The sequence below is a fragment of the Manis javanica genome, chromosome 14, assembly GCF_040802235.1.
Source record: "Manis javanica isolate MJ-LG chromosome 14, MJ_LKY, whole genome shotgun sequence".
Lineage (NCBI taxonomy): Eukaryota > Metazoa > Chordata > Mammalia > Pholidota > Manidae > Manis > Manis javanica.
Genome location: NC_133169.1, coordinates 15,918,875 through 15,938,209, shown reverse-complemented (window position 1 = coordinate 15,938,209; position 19,335 = coordinate 15,918,875). Strand labels below are relative to the sequence as shown.

General features: G+C 39.4%; 1 protein-coding gene across 2 annotated transcripts in view; it reads left to right on the top strand.

The window, feature by feature from the left end:
- The first annotated feature begins 11,745 nt into the window (after nt 1-11,745).
- RRP15 (ribosomal RNA processing 15 homolog) overlaps nt 11,746-19,335 on the top strand; it is a 44,746-nt gene continuing 37,156 nt past the window's right edge. The window contains exon 1 of one of the 2 annotated variants that reach the window (XM_037014458.2): nt 11,746-12,261. In XM_037014458.2, the coding sequence (XP_036870353.2) occupies nt 12,174-12,261 (88 nt within the window). In that variant the 5' untranslated portion in view covers nt 11,746-12,173. Of the gene's footprint in view, nt 12,380-19,335 lie in introns of both variants that reach the window. The other variant, XM_017670088.3, reaches the window with a different exon arrangement.

Here is a 19,335-nt window from a genome sequence, read left to right as displayed (position 1 = left end):
AAAAAAAAGAAAATAACATTTACTGCTTGTACATATTTCTGGTGAGAAATGAAATAGGTTCAGTTTTAATCACATGAGCAGTAAATCAAATATCAAATTTAAAACAATGAACTACAAAGAGCCTCCTCAAAGTCACTTAGCATTGATAAATTAGTAATGTATTATTAAATTATTCATATCTTTTTTTCCTTTGGACTATAATGATATACTGTACACAGCATTGATAATTTACTTAGGCTAAGTCCATTCATTTAATTATGCTGCTAAACTTGGTAGGCCAATTGGTCATCATGAGAGTTTCCAAGCAAGCTAATCACAAATATATAGAACATGTCCCTTATTGTCCCCAGCGGCTAAGTGCTAAAATGCTATTTAGTGCTCAGAAGGTTAATGTCCTGCTTATGTAAATTGTCCAATTTAACATTCAGCAGCAGTATCATAAATTCTGGCTCCAGGATTTCATTAAACGTATGTTCAAACTAGTTGACCTTAAAGGTTAACAAGCACAAGTTAAACAGGACAATTATTTAACTCACTTCTTATCAGGAGACTGAAGCGTACTAGCCATTTAATAGCTCTGCATACTCCACAATTAGAATTCTTATAAGGTCTCTGATAAAACTGCAGGTCATGAATTTTCATAAGGATGTCAGATAATAACTATTTATCTGCACTTGTTTTTCTTTCTTATAAACTTAAACTTTGATCTGAACATTCAATTAGAAATGATTCCATAGAGAAGGACTAGGTGACTCAAAGAGCTAGCATTTGCTTTCATTTGAGTGTGCACAAGGATTTAAAACATCGTTGTCTTCATTGTCAGTAATGCAAATTAATGTAAAAGTCAGAGACTCACTATTAAGTGTGCAAAGCTCAATTGAGGCATTTGGCCCAACACTGAGTCACAATATCGCTTACTGATTGGGGACATTATACCAAACATTTGATTCTTTCCTTAAAAGACCCCCAAATGCCTATTAACCTACTGGAGAAAATGCTTTCTCCTTTGCAGTTATATTATTATGGGTTCTAAAGTGATATAAAAGAACATTGGATTGTTTGAGGCACCCTTTCTTTACCAGTCTTTTCTCCACTTGCTCTCCTTGGGCATTGTGAAATATGAGCAGAGCTCTGGGAGTGACTGACACCATCCCACTCCCTACAGCTGGGCTGGGTGATGCACGGAGAGGGTTCTGTGGGCTGACATTTCCACACTTGTCCATGGCAGGATCAGGCAGTGGCTTTGAAGATACATTAAATTGGTAACCGCACACCAGCAATCTCAACAGTTAACAGGCACTGTACCCCGGGAAAGGCACAAACATCCTCTCTCCTTGCAGGTTCAACTGTTCATACTGCACGCTATTTGGAGGATAAAGCAGCAAATAAGAGCAAACAATATTTATTAATGAATCATGAGCCAAATTTCTCCTAGGGGCTGTAAATGGAGTAAAATATATCAAAATTGACTAGAGGCCTATTTATTCGAAGTAGAAAAAGTAAGTTTTAGTATTTGGTAATGTTCATAAAAACAATTAAGTGTAATGATAGAGAAGGGATAGGAAGATGACTGTAAGTAAATAGATGATAGGTAGATAATGATAGATAGATAGATAGATAGATAGATAGATAGATAGATAGATAGATAGACAGATGATACATATTAAATAATACCTATCCTTGGCCCAGTTCCCCTTTCTGCATTTCTTATTCCCCAGAGGTTACTTACTGTTAGGAGCCATCTAAAGAAATAATATAAAGAAGAAATATTTTCTAGCATGAAAAAATGTGACAGTGTTTTATACCCTCTTGTGTTGCTCTTCATCCAAACTTCATCTTTTGAATATTGGCTTCAAATCCTGCCTGAAAGGGGACATAAATAAAGTGAAATGGCTAATGGACTAAAAACACTTATGATCAGGTTTTCATAACTAACATTATTGATAGCTTCTCTCTCACATGCACTTGCACAAGAGCAATATCCATTTCTAAAGTAAGATTTAGAGCCCTATTTGCAATAAAAAGACTAGCACATGCAAATAAAGAATGTGCAAGTGAGGCCAGCAGATGGCATTCCCCTAGAGAGGAAAAAAGGCCCCCTAGAGCTGAGCTGACCACAGGGAGAACACAGAACACTTTCTGCTGCAGAATGCCTGTAGTCTTCACTGTGCCCTGGGACGGCCTCAAGACCAGGGAGTTGTTAAGTCCCTCATTTGGAACCAGCCACTCCTTTCCACATAATGGCATTAGTATTTTAACTCATATAAATAGATTTGCATGTCTGTACGTGAGAACAGTAACAAGATTTGCCACGTAGGAAATGTAACAACAATACAAGTAAGGAACGTTGGAGGTGGGGGGATATATTCTTGGGATCAGATGCTTTCCACATCAGTTTTAGTGTGGGTTTCCTGGGTATTTTCCTCTTTAAGATCTCTGTTTCAGCAAAAACAGTTGAAAAAAAGCTTTTCTAATATCTAGAAATTCATTTGGTGTTACAAATTTTCTTAAATAACTCTATTTAAAAATATTTTTAGCTGTTGTTACAATGAGAAGATGTGAATAAAGTTGAAAGCACTTTATCTGCTTCTTGCTATTTAGAGATAGTTTTGGATGCATGATTTTTTTTTTCTATTTTAGTTCCTTTCATTCCCCTATCAGTAGAATTTTTTTTCTTCAAAATCTGGACTTATTATTTTTGTGAAAAATAAAGGTTGGATTACATAGTAAACTGTAAAGAGTGGCTTTATTAAATGAAATTAACTAGAAAGAGCATATGATTTATGGGATTGGTATAGTTAATCATGTTCACAGCCTCCACTGCCATTGAGCCCCTTCCAATTATATTAAAAATGTGAAAACACTGAAACCATGGCATATTATCCTCCTTGGATCTGTGGGGATTGTGACATCTATACTCTAACCAGTGGTAAGTTCAAAGTTATGTAGCAATCAATAGGAAAACTCTCACCCCTTCTTTCAGAATCTCCTGGTCCTGAAAAGTACTACTGAGAGAGAAATATGTTTTCTACGGAAAATACAACAGGACCTCAGACATGACAGTGTGGGTGTTGAATAGCAAGTACTTATTTTTGTCCTTTCTTTTGTCTGAAGAGAACAAAGATGTGAAATGGGGTGCAAAATGACTACCAGCTTTTCTTAAGTGGCATAGTCATTGCTCAGAGACTTGCTGAAGCCTCATTGTTGATAAACACAAGCGCAGACACGATCAATAACATCTGGAAGGGAGCTGCGGTGATCAGGCTCATGTGGCACTGCTCTCCAAACCCCCTCCACCTTCCGAGCAAAGAAAGGATCAGAAGTCTGAATCATATTCCGACCTGCGGCAGGCCAGCCCCATCTATATCTAGGCATCATCCATAATAGGAGGGGCAACTCAAATGGACACTCAAGTCATGCATCATCCAGGGGCATGAATCCTGGTTGACATCAGGAATGGCTAGCCACCTGGGTGGAAGAAAGGTGGAAGACGCTCTTGCACAAGAGAGGGATGGAGGTTGCTGTGAGCTGACTGGTCTCCCCCTGAAACATATATTGGCAGTCTCAATATCCAGGACCTATGAATGTGATCTCCCTTGGAAATAAGGTATTTGCAGATATAATTAAGTTAAAATGAGGACATACTGGATTACAATGGGCATCGTTATAAAGAGATAGGTTCAGAGATGCAGAGAGAATGGTATGCGAAGAGGGAGGCAGAGACTGGAGTGATGTGTCTAGGGGCTAAGGGCACCAAGGATTGCCAACAACCCCCAGAAGCAAAGAGAGAGGCATGGGACAGAAGTCACTCCGAGCATGCAGAAGGGACAACACCAGCCAAAATCTTGATTTTGAACTTCACGTTTCCACTTCAGTAAAAATAAATAAATAAATTTCTGTTCTTTGAAGCTACCCAGGATGTGGTACTTTGGGGCAGCCCCTAGGATACTAATGCACAGGTGAACTCAACCTACTTCCCTCTTCCCGGTTCCTACCAGCGATCCCCTGGACTAGACTCTGTTCTTGTATCTTTCTTACTCTCCCCAGCAGATTGTTCAGACTGACAGGCACATATTACATAAAATGCAGAGACCCACAACCCAGAGGTCTTGATGTGCATTCTCAAATTGTATATACTTCTTGGTCAATGACCTCAGTAAGTGACATTTGATTTTACTCCAGTTCCTTAGAAATAGTTTTGAATTTCTATTAACTCCTCCTTACATCTCCAGATTTAAAAACAAAAAGATTCATGGCTTTTCTCCCACTTCTTTCTCTAAAAACAGTCCTAGCTTGGGCCCAGCTCTCTTATCTTCTAAAAATTTATCAAGCACCATAGTACTATGGCTTTGCTCTTTATGACAGGGAGAACAGGCAAACATAACTGCTTGATACCATTTCAAATTTCCTTCTTTAAGTTTTAGGTGTGGGGCTTCAGCTCCTTTGGTGGAGGGGAAATGGGTCCAGCAGCTCCTGCTATCCTACTCCCAGATACTATGTCAAAGTCTTCCAGCAGGGTAGATGCGTAGTCGTTCCAGACAAGTCTTCCTGATAGGGTTATCAGTTTGAGGTTTGATAACCATAACGGAGTCAATTTTGGCACAATGCACCATCTCTGCCATCTGCAATATCCACAACTCACAACCATGACTCAAAAATAAAAGAGTTTGGAGTTCTGAATGACAGGTCCCTGGGTATTAGGTTTCAAATACTCATGACTTGTCCAGTGCTGGAATGATACGATGTAAATGCCAGGACTAATTTTTACTCCCAATATGTAACTCTTCAAAATGAATTATAAGGGACATAGCATATGTGTGTATATTTCTTCTTAAAATTATTACATTTATTCACATATTTTAGGCAGAGATCCCATAATGTCCCTCCCCAGTAGAACTCTTATTCAACCATTTTCAGGGGGAAAAAAAACCTTTCTATATAATTTCCACCTTGCTAACTTTCCTGACCGTGCTTTGAAAAGTGAACTACAGTTAATGGTAAAGGCATATCATGGAATTTATAAAACCATCAAAACCTTCCCATTTAGCAGGAGAGATCTCACTTACTTAAATTTATGTCTATGGTTGTGAAAATGAAACATAGCTTTAAAAGACTTCCCTTCCACGGTGGAAGTTTTCCTCTGTTATAACTTCAGTGTAAAATTGAATACTTTTTTGCCATTAACAGGATAGGCAAAGGAATTCATTAAAGAACCAGCCTGATATTCTAAGGCCCTTCAACTAGCTAAAGGGAGAGAGAGGAATAATGAATTGTAAGCATACTTTTTTTGCTTACATGCCCTTTCCCCCGCTTTTCCTATATCCTTCCCATACTTCCTGGATTAAGAACCCAATAAGTAGACAGACAGATATTAAGTAAAGGCAGAAATGAAGCCATTTCAAAGATGTGACTTTATAATTACCAAAAGCACTGTGATATGGAGAATGACTGGATTTGAAGGCAGGTAGTCAGTTCTAGCTCATCACCTTATTAGCTCTGACCTTTGGAAAGAAAGCTTATCCATTCAACAAATATATATTGGCCACCCACTGTGTGCTGGACACTGACGATACAACAGTGAAAAATGTCAGACATTGGACCTTCACTTGAGAAATTTAATTCTACTTGATTAACTTCACCAAAGCTCAGTTTCCTCTTCTGTTAATTTGGGGCTAATTAAAACACCTAATTCATGGGGGAAAGTACAAAGAATGGATTAGATATAATACATGTAGGGTAATCTTGAAGCCCAGGAAAATTAGTCACTATTTCCACGGGACTGGAAATTGCGGAAGAGTAAAAACAGCTTGCTATTTACCTTTGTGTCCCCTGCATCTTCCATAATGCTTGGCTTTTAGTAGATACTTGATAAGTATTTACTATATGATTATGAACAACAGTGTCGGCCAAATTAGTCTCTTCCTCAGCCTCATTCATTCAAGTGGAATAACACTTTGAACATTAAACCGTACCACGTGGGAGTATGTCATGTTCACCTTTGTATTCCTCTCCCTGGAATAACTGGACACAATCCCTGGCCTATAGAGGGCGCTTGGTATTTATTTTAGTAAGAAGTCCGTCAGTTAATAATCATTTCAAGTAAGAACTCTATGGTAGCAAGGATCAGTACCTTTGATTCCCTCCAGAACTGGTGTCCATCACAGCCCTTTCTCATTGGCCAGTCGCCAATCCTGAAGATTTTAAATTTGTAGACTCAGCCCTACCTACCCAGGTTTTGAGACCATCCTGACCATGCTTGTTAGTACATAGGTGGGCGGTGGGCATTAGGCAAGCTTTCCCTGGGGAAGGGACTTTTAGATGACGAGTAGGAGGAGTTGTAAGGTAAAAAGCATATTCTTCAGAGGAGACATATACAAAAAACTAGAAATAGGAGATAAGATTGCACATCTGTGAATCCAAAAGACATCCAGCAGGCCTGAAGCATAAGTCAGGGCAAGTGATCTCAGATAAGGGTGAGGGGTCGTCAGGGCCTAAGGCCAGGTATTCCAACCACAGCACTGACATTCGGGGCCGGATAATTCTTTGTTGTGAGGCTCATTCCTGTGCTTTGTAGGATATCTAGCGGCTTAGTCACTAGAGTTCAATAGTACATCCTAGAGTGATGAGTAAAAATGTTTTCAGATACGCTGAAAGGTTCCAGGGGGACGAACCACCTGGGACTGAGAACCACTGGGTCGTTAGGACATGACAGGGCCTTTCAGGGCCATGGAAAGATGTATAGGAGATCTCTATGATCTGACTTGCATTTAAAAAAAATCACTCTCTCTTTGAGTGCATGCAGGGAGACCAACCGGGAAGCCATTGCAAGAACTCCACTAGAGGGATGATGGAGATTTTGACTAAGAGAGTGGCAGTAGAATAGAAAAGAGCTGATGGATTCAGTAAGTATCAGGAAGTAGAATGCAAGTAGGATTAATAATTTTGCCATGCATATTTTTTAAGACCACTTCACTGTTCTCTCTGACCCTGCTCAAGGCAAACCAGCAGAACAAGGTTTTCTGTTATTTCTCACCTGATTTCAACTGACTGCATCCTTTTTCAGATTCAGGCGACTGCTTTGCTTATTACTTATTGCTTATCACTGTAATTTCTAAATCTGAACTTTTTATTAAGGTTGACCTTGGAATTAGCCATGATCTGAAGGACGTTGTTTGCATTTCCTCTTGAATTGAAACTTGGGCCACACATACTCCTTTTGATTATCTGCCTATTCTCTTTTTCTGGGGGCAGGATTACTAGAAGCTCATCAAAGCAGTTCCCATCCTTACATTGATCTCCATTTTACAAGGGAAACTCAGGAAGACTCCCACATCTAAAAGAAAAAATATTATTGTTGAGTCTTCCACAGTCTGAGCATCTGCTGAAGGCAACAGAATAGTCTTCTAGTTATTGCACAGAAAAATCAACAATAGTCAGAATATATTTATTACCCTACTTAGTGGAATTCAGTAACCTTCTCATTATGCCCATCCCCACACAGTACAAGGCCTTTTCCATTAGTAAAAAAGAACAAAAGGTCATTGATTCCCTGCCATGTCTATCCACTAATTGGAGAGACCCTTTACTAGGTGAGACTGAACATAATTGGGACACTGCTGAATCCCACTACAAATAAAAAACATAGAATTTCATTCTTGTTGGTTTTCCCGTGAGTGAAACACAGATCATCAGCAGATATTTAAAAGGGTAGCAAGAATATTACTGATGGATTTTCTAAATGTGGGATGTCAACTCCAGTGGTTCTACTAATATTCCTCATATTAAAGAACTTTACTGAACAGGTAGCCACTGGGGACTTGCTTCTGATCCAAGGCCCTTCTGATTATCTAGTTTGACAGTTATGCTATTATTCAATGGCAAGCTCAGCAAATAATATTGATACTGAGAAGAAGACTCTTTCCTTCAGTAAAGTCACCAAGGCTTCCTTAAAGCCAAAAATGTTCTAGGAACAACTGAATAAGACCTTTTGAACAAGATCTGTGGGTAAATAAATATGCACAGTAACAAAGCCAGTGGTACCCATTTCAATCTAGAGCTGTATGTACACCACCGGATTCAGACATCTGAATACAGCCTGAAGTTACAGAGAGAAGGAGACACCTTCTTCTCTGCAGGTGAAGCCAGCTACTAAATTCCATTGCAAATCCCAACATTCTGCACCCATTTCTCTTTTCTCCTGGGCAATGACAAGGCCCTAGCGCCACGGGTTCATTGAAGTCAGAGCCCAATGTTGTCTAGTTTCTTCCTAAGGAAGTTACATGTCATGCTTTTTACTTGAATATGGAGTCCATTCGAAATGACAAAATGAACAAAGCTTAAAGGAAAATTAGACAAGCAAGTAGGCAATGTGCTGCAGCTTCCTTTGAAAGTGTTTGTTGTCATGGTGGCCATTTTTTCATTTGTTGAGATAATAAACAAATGAGCTTGTTTGAAAGCCCATGGTCATCCCCATTTTTCTAAAAGGAAAGTTCTTTCTGTCAGTACCACAGCAATCCCCCAAGGTAGTGGACTACAAGAAACTAGAAAGTTAATATTTCAATGATGCCTGAAAAGGACAATCTTGTGTGCTGTGCAGAGGCAACGTGGTGCAGAAGAGAGAGCACAGGGGTGGGAGCTGGACATCTTCTCCTCTTGTGTGGACCTGGGTATCTTTACTTAGATGGCAAGATAGTCAACAAGTCCAAAGGGAAACAATGGATTTTTCCACAAAGCTGTCCCAGTCTTCCCCATATTAGCACGATCATCTACCTAGCTGTTACAAAAAAAAGTCTAGGTAAAATATTTTATTCTTTTTTCCCATGCTTCCTATATCCAGTCCAACCATAACTGTTTGTTTCCACATTTAATGTATACCCTTAATGTGTCCTTTTTTATTCATTTCTATCTTAGTCTAAGCCACCATGATCTCACACATAGAATTTTATAACAGCTTCCTAACATTTACACTCCGATCCCTACAGCGCTCAACAGAACTAAAAGGATCTTTGAGAAGTAAGTTCTGAACCTGTCTTTACTGTGTTTAATATTATCCTGTGGCTCCCCATTTCTCTTGAGATTAAGTTGAATGATGTTTTTGCCACAGGCTGTAGGAAATACCTGATCTGACCCCCGTGCTGTCAGCATGTGCTACACCTCTCCTGCTCACTATGCTTTCCTCATGCTGGCCTTTGTTCCTCAAAGAAGTTGATTATCTCCTCCAGAAAAACTCTTCCCATGGCCATCTTGATCAATAGCATTGACACTGAGAACTGTCATTTATTTTTATGTATTTATTTTATTTTTTAAATTTACATTTATTGTCATCTCACATAGAATGTAATAATGATCTTGTCTGTTTTGTTGGAAATCCCTAGTGCTGAAAACAGAACATGGCACATAGTAAGGGCTTATTAAATATTTGATGAATGAATGAACCGAATGACCGAATGGCACGTCTAAGACAGCTTGACCCTGGGACTCTACCACAGGACAAATAATCACCTGTCTGGGATGATGCAGCTGCTCCCCTTCAGAAGGATGAATAAAAGGGCTGAGCTTTGAGGCCTATTTCAGCTGTGTCACTGGTCTGTTAGGGACCCACAGGTTGGGGTCAACTGCCACAATGGGAAAGAAGTTCTTTGTATACAATTTGGGATGAATTTTCTTAGCAGAATGAGAATCTGATGGTCGGAAAGGATCAAAGTAGTCCACTTTTCTCTTTGTTTTCTTGATCATTCAGAAATGCTGGGCAAATCTTGTCATTGTTGAATACTGCATAAGAGACAGTTAACTCTCATTGCGATGTGAGTTTTTAATGGAAAGGTTTTATGCAAGGTGGAATATGTCTCCTTGATGCATGATAGTACTGTCTCACTAATGCAGGCTCTGAGACCAGGAGTCAAACAGTAATTTGTTTAAATGAAATAAAGCCTATTAGTCTTGCCAGTATTCACCTGTTCTGTTGTTTAACACCAACCAGATGATGTAATACATTCTGTTCTTGTTTACAGGGATATTTCTAAAGAGGCAATCAAACATTGCCTCAGTCTGTTCAGGAATAATAAGGCCATTGCCAGGGTCTTAATTATGTCAGATGCAGGAATTCAGTGCTTTACTCAGGAGAGTAAAGATAAAGAGGAAAGCTATCTGCTTTTTAAGGATGTTTCAAAGGATTTGCAAACATGTATCCTTAAAATAATTGTTACAGAATCAGAAACAGCCGTCTCAACAGAGAGAGTCTAAAATGGACCAGGGCTTTGGAGGTAGTTCCACTTTTCCTTTGGAGAGCAAATTTACCTGGTTTGCGAGAAAATGGAATTCTAGTTATTGGCTTCTTAAGAGTTAATGATGAAAAAAGAACAGGTTCTACTAAGGTCAAAGAACGAATGGGTTCCAGGAGGCACCAGTGTCCACTGTTCATATCTAATTGGAACACAAATGGGACTAGAAAGCAAATTTCCTCATGTTCGATCCAACATTCTTTTCTTATTAACTACCTTTATAGCTGGGAATGGTGTCCATTTCTTCTGGGAACTTAACTCGTTTTCACCTGATAAAAGAATATTGTAGTATGCTTTGCTGTTTAGGCATTCAAGATATACTAGTGCTTTGAGGGCTTCTGGTAAAAATTGCTACCCAGCGTTGAAATGGTATTGAAACGTTTAAACATCCCATTAATTATATCTTTGAGAGGTCCATGGTAAAGCTGGAGATTGTCGGACTTTTTAAAAAAGTTTCTTTTTTCTTTCCATGGTCAACCTTTCTAACCCCCTACAAGCTCCTGTAACTTTTCTCATACTCTCAGTTTTCCGTTTAATAAGTAAAGCTTTATTTGTTTAAAATGGGTGATTTTTGGAAAAATATTCTTTTATATTTTCTGATTGCAAAAGTCACCTTGACTTCTCAGACTTTCAAAAAAAAAAATGTGCTCATGTTTCTGAAACCAGGATGGCATTTTAAACAGATAAAGTACATTTAATGAGATTCTTTTCTCCTTCAAGATTTATTTGCTCGATTATGCATCTTGTGACTAGTACCTTACAGTGAAGAAATGTGTGCTATTAAAATATGGGGAGGGGAAGCAGAAAGGAATGTTTTGATCCTGTTCATTTAAAATGTTTAACATTTTTCCATATTTTTTCATGGTGATTTTTTTCTGGCGGGGGTGTATTTTTTTAAAAAGAGATGGTAAAAAAGTTTGTTTCACTTCACATTTCATGTATATGTGTGTTATTCATATATATAATATATATATATTATATATATGTAACCTGACTTACTAACCTTGTTAATAGTTGTATTCTGTTATTCATTCATTCATTCGACCCTTCCAAAACTATTTTTTGAGCGCCTACTGTTGGCCAGCTCCCATTGCTAGCTTTGAGGGTGGAATGATGAATGAGGTAGAGTCCCTATTTCCAAGAAGCCAAAAATTGGGGGTGGGTGGGGCGCGGGATAGGGCCAGATTGTGGTAGCTGCTCCGAGGAAACGGGGGGCTGAGGAAGCAGGTGGCGGAGGCCGGGCCCGGAGGGAGGGAGGCAGGGGCACCGCGGGGAGAGCGAGGCGTCCGTCCCGGCTCTGCGCCGCGCGGCGGGTCCCAGCGAGCCTGCCAGGCCGAGCTAGGCAGAAGCCGAAGGGCGCGGCTGGATCCCGTTGCCGCCGGGACCCAGAGAACAACAGCGAGACTGTATGCGTTACTTAATTGGAAGCCACTGGGTTAAGCAGAGGGCGGTCATCCCATCAAGTTTTAGGGAAGATCTCGGTGGTGGTGTGAATCTGGGGGTGATAACCGGGAAGAAGGAATGATAGTTTCCTATTCTAACTATCAACCTGAACCGTTTTCCCCCCTTCCTACCAGCTGGCGCATTTACTGGGCAGTTAGGGGCTATTCGTGCAACACCCTAAACCCGCACTAAGTACGGCGGCAGATGGAGCGGCAGCCACGCAGGAAGGAACGTGGGCCGGGCCAGGTCGGGGCCGGGGTGGGGCGGCCGACCAGGGCAAAGGCGAGTCGGCGGAGGACGTGCATTCACTGATTTTTATTTTTACTGGAGCGGATCCTATACAAAGACACCGACCGTTTATTTTGACTGCTCTCCTGCCACATTCTGGCTTCCGCCCCCGCACTCACGGCTACATGACCCCGCCCCGGAACCTTGTGTCACCGGAACTAGATGACGAAGTGCTTACGTTACACCGGCCGCAATTCTCAGGGGACGCTTCCGGCGAGGGAACATGGCCGCCCCTGTGGGCGACTCACGTGTGAGTACGGGGAAAAAGCTGAAAATTTCACTAAAGAAGAAGAAGAAGGTGAAAATGGTAGCCAGGACTGTAGCATCTGAGTTGGGAGATGAGGACCGAGACGCTGCTGACAGTGGAGGTACTATTACCGCTGAGGCTTGGCTGCTAAGGGGAAAGGCCGCGCTGAATTTGCGGGAGGCCGGGGATGAGAGTGGATTGGCCGCCAGTTTTATCTTGGGTTTGGCATCGAAGGCTCGACTTTGGCCCAGGGGCTTTAGGGGAGCTGGTGTTTAGGACAGGGACGCTGTCAACTGTGTGAGCTTCCATATTTTTTTACTACATATTTTCAACATCATTGTTATTAGAAGAAACAGCAGTAATAATTAGCTAACAATAGCAGAAAGAGAAGGGGAGGGGATATTTGATATTATGGGACTTAAAGGGAGCGAGGAGGAGCAGAAGGCCAAAAGAGGTAAGAGGAAGACGGATGGCGTACTTGACTTTTCCTGTGCGGTAGGTGCGGTGTCAGTTTGGGACTTAGAGACCAGGTAGTGAAAGAGGAGTAAGTAGAGCAAATGAAAGTGGCAGTTGATAACGCTATGTCAGAGACGTTTGATACTGAAAGGAAGAAAATAAATGAGACCTTCCACAGAGATGTGTCCATGCTGCTCCTCTTTACCATCATTCTTGACGTTAGCGTCTCAGGCTAACTACAAGGAGCTGCGGAGGACCCCCGACATTCTGTTGACCAGTCCTCGTTAGAGCTTCTATTAGACAGAGCTGTTCTTGTATCGAACGTACCTCAGATCATTTGAGTTATCTTCTCAAGATGATCCAGTGGCTTCCATCTCAGAAAAACATCCTTAGCCTTAGTCTGTGTGGTGTGGCTCCAGTTGTCTCATCATCTGCCACTCTGCTCCTTACAAACTGGTAACTGAAATCTGGCCACATTGATATCTTTGTGGTTTGTCTAATCAAACAGGGTCCCACACAAGGGTTTCTGCACTTGCAACTTAGCTGCCTAGAATACTTTTCAGAAGTTTGTATGGCTCTGTCTCCCTCACTTCCTTCAATCTCTGATTCAGTGCCTTATCTGCAAGACTTGTCCCTGACCACTCTGTCTAATGTACCACCACTACTCTTGCCTCCTTGCCTTCACTCTGACTTATTACCCTTTTTTCTGGAGAAGGAGTACTTTGTTTTCTTCAGAATTTCCCAAACCATCTGGCATGTATTGACTGTCTCTCTCTCCTAGCTGGAATGGAAGTTCCAGAAGAGTGTCTGACACATGATATAAATATCACTGCTGGCTGCTTGGTGGCTCTTGTAGCATGCCAGAACAATTGTCAGACACTCTTAGGGCTTGTACTAGGACTGTGAAGACAGAGAAGGGCCCCACTTGAAATGTTTTTCCGTAGGAAAGCTTTCAGTTTTCCAAGCAACCAAATCCCAGATAAACTCCGAGTACTCATAAATTTGGAGCATACTATATATACTCTTAGAGGAATTAGATAATAATAATAATAGCTATATTTTTTTAGCTTAACTATATACTAGGTACTAGATCAAGTCCATTTACATATCACTTAATTCTGGCAACAACTCTGTTTAAATACTATTACCCTCATTTTACTTAAACTGAGGCACAAAGCAGTTATAACTTGCTCATTCTGTGCATAAGCTGATAAGTAACAATAAGTCATACAACCATGATTGAAGTTAGGCTCTACAACCAGTGCCCTTGACCATTACCCTGATATGGTTGATGAGGGACCAGAGGACATAAGACAATCAGTAAAAAACTATCCAGAGAGTGAAAGAACAGGGCTGTAGAATGAAGAAAGAAAGGATTGGGAATGAAGAGAGCTTGGTATTGAGACAAATTTTTCTTCCATTCAAGAAGATTATATCACCAAAGGGATATTTTTTTTTGTGATCACATTTGTATTGCATTCCTTCCAGTGCTTATGTAGTCTTCCTTTCTTTTACTCTCCTAAAATCTACATATAATCTCTAGAAACAAATTCCCACTTTCACTCAATTTTATAAGAAGCACCTCTGTTACTGCCTCTTGGAGTGATTTTGGGCTGGTTATTTATTTACTCCTACCTGGTTCAGTTTCCTCATCTATAAAATGGAGGTGACGGTAGTGTCTACCTCAGGATTGTGAAGATCAATGAGTCCATTTGTCTAATGTGTTTAATGTTTGGCACACAGTACTTACAAATATTAGCATTAGTATTCGTAATATCTTTTTTGATGTAACAAAGAACTGCTAGTCCCATCTCTGCTGCTGAATAAGCCTTCCAGCCTTTAGTAACAGTGATATTTGTAAGTTGGAGCTTTCTCCAAAAACAGAATTTCCTCTAGTAACCCTACAAGGTAGCTGATGGCTCTTCTGTTTTATAGACAAGGAAACAGAGACTTAGAAATACTGCTTCCATTATACCATAATGCCTCCAAGTGGAAAAGCGTTAAATCCATAGTTGCAGGATATTCTCTTGTTCTGCCCTTCTTATGCTAACCATTTAATCATGTGTGTGTGGTAAAATTCAGCACTAATAAGGATATTGACAACTATTAATTGTCTGTGCTTAGTTGTTTGTAGACCTTTAGCTTAAACTGCTAAACTGAATTCACAATTTCATTTCCCAAATATGGAATCCATGAATAATGAGGATGGCCCATGTCATTGTGAACTGGTAACAGCTTTTATACCCAGCCTTTGTGATCTGACTGCTGTATCCTGGGCACTCATGTATTGTCATTCTCCAGCTTACTAGTGGACATGACATTCTGAACTCCTTGTTGAGCATAGTATGCTCTCTCTCCTTCTAGCCATGCTTGTTTGTTATACTAGTATACTCTGTTTTTTCACTTTCTCTTAACCAGCTTTTCTGTATCCTTTAGGTTTTGACTTAGTTGTCTTCATCCACTTTTCCTTTTAGGATTTAGACTACTTCTGTGATAGAGATAAATAATAAAGAACCCTTTATTTAATACGTTCAGTAAATGTAGGTCCTTTGGTTATAAGATGGGACATTCTCCTTTGGTTTAATTCACAGTTTGCTGCTCAGTATAATAAATTGCTGTTTTCCTCCCATGAAATCAGTTATTTCAGGAAAGATGACCTATGAAAACAGTTTTTTTGTTCAGATATTTGTGTACATGTGGCCTTGGTAGAACTATTAAGTTTTAAAAAAGTTTCAGATAATGTATACTGAGAAATTATAAAGGTAGAAGACTGAATTTGGCTTCAGACACATGAAGAATCACTGTGCAAATTATAGGCTTATTAAAGTGTACTGACTTATTTTATCAGGAAATTGAATCAGACTTATCTTTTAATTAGATCCTAGAAATTGATAGGGATATGCCTTATAACACTTGAAAGCATCTTCCTTTAGCAAGATGCAACTTAAATTACATAAAAAATAAACAGGTATAACCCATGTGTTTTCTGAACTTTATTTTTCATATTCTGGCTTTAACTTCTTTTGACACATTATATAACAAAGATAAAAAATTAGGAGCAGAAAACTCTTCGATATTGTTTGTCATATGTTGCAGACATTTTTGTAGTTCTGTGAGGAGAGAACTTGATAGGTGTGATAACAGCTGTATCTCAGGATTTGGCATAATGCCTAATACACAGTATTAGTCAATATCCATTTATTCATTGAATAAATTGGAGACTTCTCTTAATGTGATTTTTACACTATTTTCTTGTGTACCAGATATCCTTGAGGGTAAAATTGACAGAAGTTGTATATGATGTAAACTTGAATGGTAGTGAAATGATTCAGACTGAATTTTTGGTAAATTGTAATACGCCAGCAGAGTTTGAAATTTGATAACAGTATAATCTTAGGTGACCATGAATCAGAGATATTGGAAGGTAAAATGCTATAGTTAGCCTTTTAAGTAATAGACAAATATCAAGTATTATAAAGGCAAGGGTAACACCCCTACCTGGATTAACCTTGAACTGCTCAGATTTACTGAGTTGATATTTGTTAAAGGTTTATATACAATATATATATGACTTTTAAGTTTATAGTCCTGAAAATCACACATATGCACATGCACACACACACACACACAGGCACACACAGCCTCCCTCGTTTGTATATCAGCTCAGATGAAGAAGTAAAAAACAGTGGTTGATGATACCAAGTATTGTGAAGGGAGGGTGATAATCTTTACCTCTGAGTTATCCTTGAACTACTCAAGATTCATTGAAGTGATCCATTGTCGGAGGTTCAGACACAATGCTCACTTGATTCTTAAGCTTCTAGTCTTTTAAAAAAATAAAGCCGTGGCCAGTCAGTCAACCCAGGTGAAAAACCCACAGCGCTGGGTTCGTCATGCAGCGCTGTGATGGGGCGGCTCCCCCGTCCCGGAACGTGCCCGTGTGACTGAACCAGTAGGGAGGAATGGGAATTCCATATTTTCTGAAGTGTGCTGGTCACTTGTATGAAAAGTGGCCAGATGTTTGTAATACAAGACTTGATAACAATCCAGTTTAGAAAGTCTTAGGAGCTATCCCTTCATTTTGATAAGCTACAAAGCTGTATAGAAGATATAAGAACCTGGCAGATAAATGTGCTTTTTATCAAACTGGCTTAGTACCTCCTTCATCATTTAAGTTACTTAAAATAGCAAAGGAGCATGTCTAAGAAATGAAGTATATCATAGACCTCCTTGAGTGGTTTAGCAATTTATAGAACAGACTCAGGAGACGGGCTACCTCTAGCCTCTGTATGCTTTGCTTGCCCAGGTGGCACGTGCAGTCACTTCGGGACACTTTGTCCCATGGTAGCACTTTCATTTTAATTTTGGTTATTTTGTATGGAGTCCTGAGATAACGTCATTTTTTTCAAAGGTAAGTGCTGTTTAAAAAGTTTTAAGACATCGATGATTTTCAACATTCTGAATTCAGTATTAATTGGCAGGAAAGATCAAGGAGCAGTGGTGCCACAGAGCTCTTAATTACTAGGGGATGTGTATTGTTAGGTAGACTCAGAGTGGGGATGAAGAATGGACTCTTCTAGTTAACTGAGACTTAGATAGAAATTCCTTTGTACTTCAAGCTTTATTAAACTAATGAATTTTACTGCAGTTGTTCAGTACACATTAATCTGACTTGAATCTTTGATGCAGACCTTTTCAGTTCCTTAGTCAAACAGCCCTATCAATCCATTAACTTTGTGACATTGGGCATGTTTTTAACTTTTCTAAGCTTTAGAATAATTTCCTGTGTAAATAGGATAATAAAAGCTATTCATAGAGTATTATGAGGATTCAGTGATAATGCACAAGTGTTTTAAATAGTTTCTGGTTGTAAATTCATGTTAGCTAGTTAGCATGATCATTATTTTAGAGTACTTCGAAAAGTTGTAGGATAGAGACATTGACCACTTCTGAAAGAGTGAATAGTTGTGAATAGTAGCTTGCACATGATGACCCCCTGGCACATGGGTTATAGACTATAGACTGTAGATAAAATTACAGTGGAAGTAAAATTCATTCTGTTCCTTCTGCTTGGGGGCATCTTTTTTTTGAGCTTTTGGGATTCACCTGCTCTCTTCCAGGTTCTCAGTATCCTTGTCTGTCCTGTGATTACTGACCATCGTTTATTTCATGCCTGCTGTGTATCAGGTCTGTGCTAAATGCTGTGCATGTGTTATTTCATCTCATTTATTCATAACAACCCAGTGAGATAAGTACTATTTTTATCCCCATTTTACTAAAAAGAAACTGAGGGTAAGGTAATTTGCCCAAGATGATCACTGTTAGAAAGCAATGGAATAAGGATATAATACCTTGCCTGTCTGATTTTGTAATCTGAGCCCTTAAATCTTGTGCTGTGAGTGGTCACGTGAAGCTTCCCATTCAGTGTCTCACGTGTCTTGCAGTTCCAACTGCAGAGGTATTCCTTGTTCCTTTTCCTTTACCACCACATTAAAATTCTCACCGTGTGTCTTTCTCTCAGTGTATGTGTGTGCAGTGTGCAGTCAACACTTAAATGTTTGCTATGGGCGAGGCACTCTTTTGAGAACTTTTACACACAGTAACCCATTTAGTTACCACAAAATCCAAATGAAGTAGATACTATTTTATCGCCGTTTTTATAGATAAGGAAATTAAGCCAGAGAATTAAAAAACCTTTAGAAAGGTTGCATAGGTTTGCATCTGGCATTGTGATTGAATCCACGCAGCCTGACCTCTGTGTCTTTGTTCTTAACCACTACTGGCTGATAGTCAAGTTTTTATGAAGGATTCTGTTTGATTTAGAGTAATTCTAAAGATTTGAAGTCAGTTATAGGCTAACCAATAGCCTTAATGCTCCCACATGGTATTTGTATTTTAAAAGAACAACTTTCTTAATCTAATAGAGAAACTTTTAGAAAGTAAGGACCTAAGGTAAGTACCAAGAGGAAAAAGAGCTAGCAGTTTGGTGTCTTATTGGAAGAGCATACTGTTATTGCAGAACTTTTAAACTAATTGGTTTTAATTTGGGGAGCGAGGGTTAATTTTGTTTTTAAGTTTGGGGTTAATGTCTGTTTTATTTCTTGGGTAGTAAAATTGGATCAGCTTATTTTATAAACCATTCATCATCTTTATACTTAATTCTTACTATCTTTGGTTTCACCCAGTCTGAACTTACTGTCACTTTATAAATACCTCACCTTTAATATTCTCATGCCTTTGACTTACTGGTTTGTTTTGTCTGGAATAGCAATAATAATGATGCCTACAGTAACAGTTCTAATTTTCATACATGGTAGTGATCAAATCCAGGATGTTTGGGTTTTAGATTTAGTGATCTTGCCCTCTGTCTCTTTCGGTTGGAATTTTGCACCTTGGGCGTCTTCCCTTTTCTTGTCATTGAAACCTTTGCTTTACCCTTTAAGAACTTGAATATCATCTTTGTAAAAGATACCCCAAATAGCCACCTGTCTTCGTTGCTTTTCATTTAGAAGAGCATTTACAAATTTTGTAACTTGCAAAACCAGTACTACAACTGTTTGACTCATCTACCCTATTAAATATTTGACTTCCTCTGGGAGAGAAACGTAGATTTCGATTTCT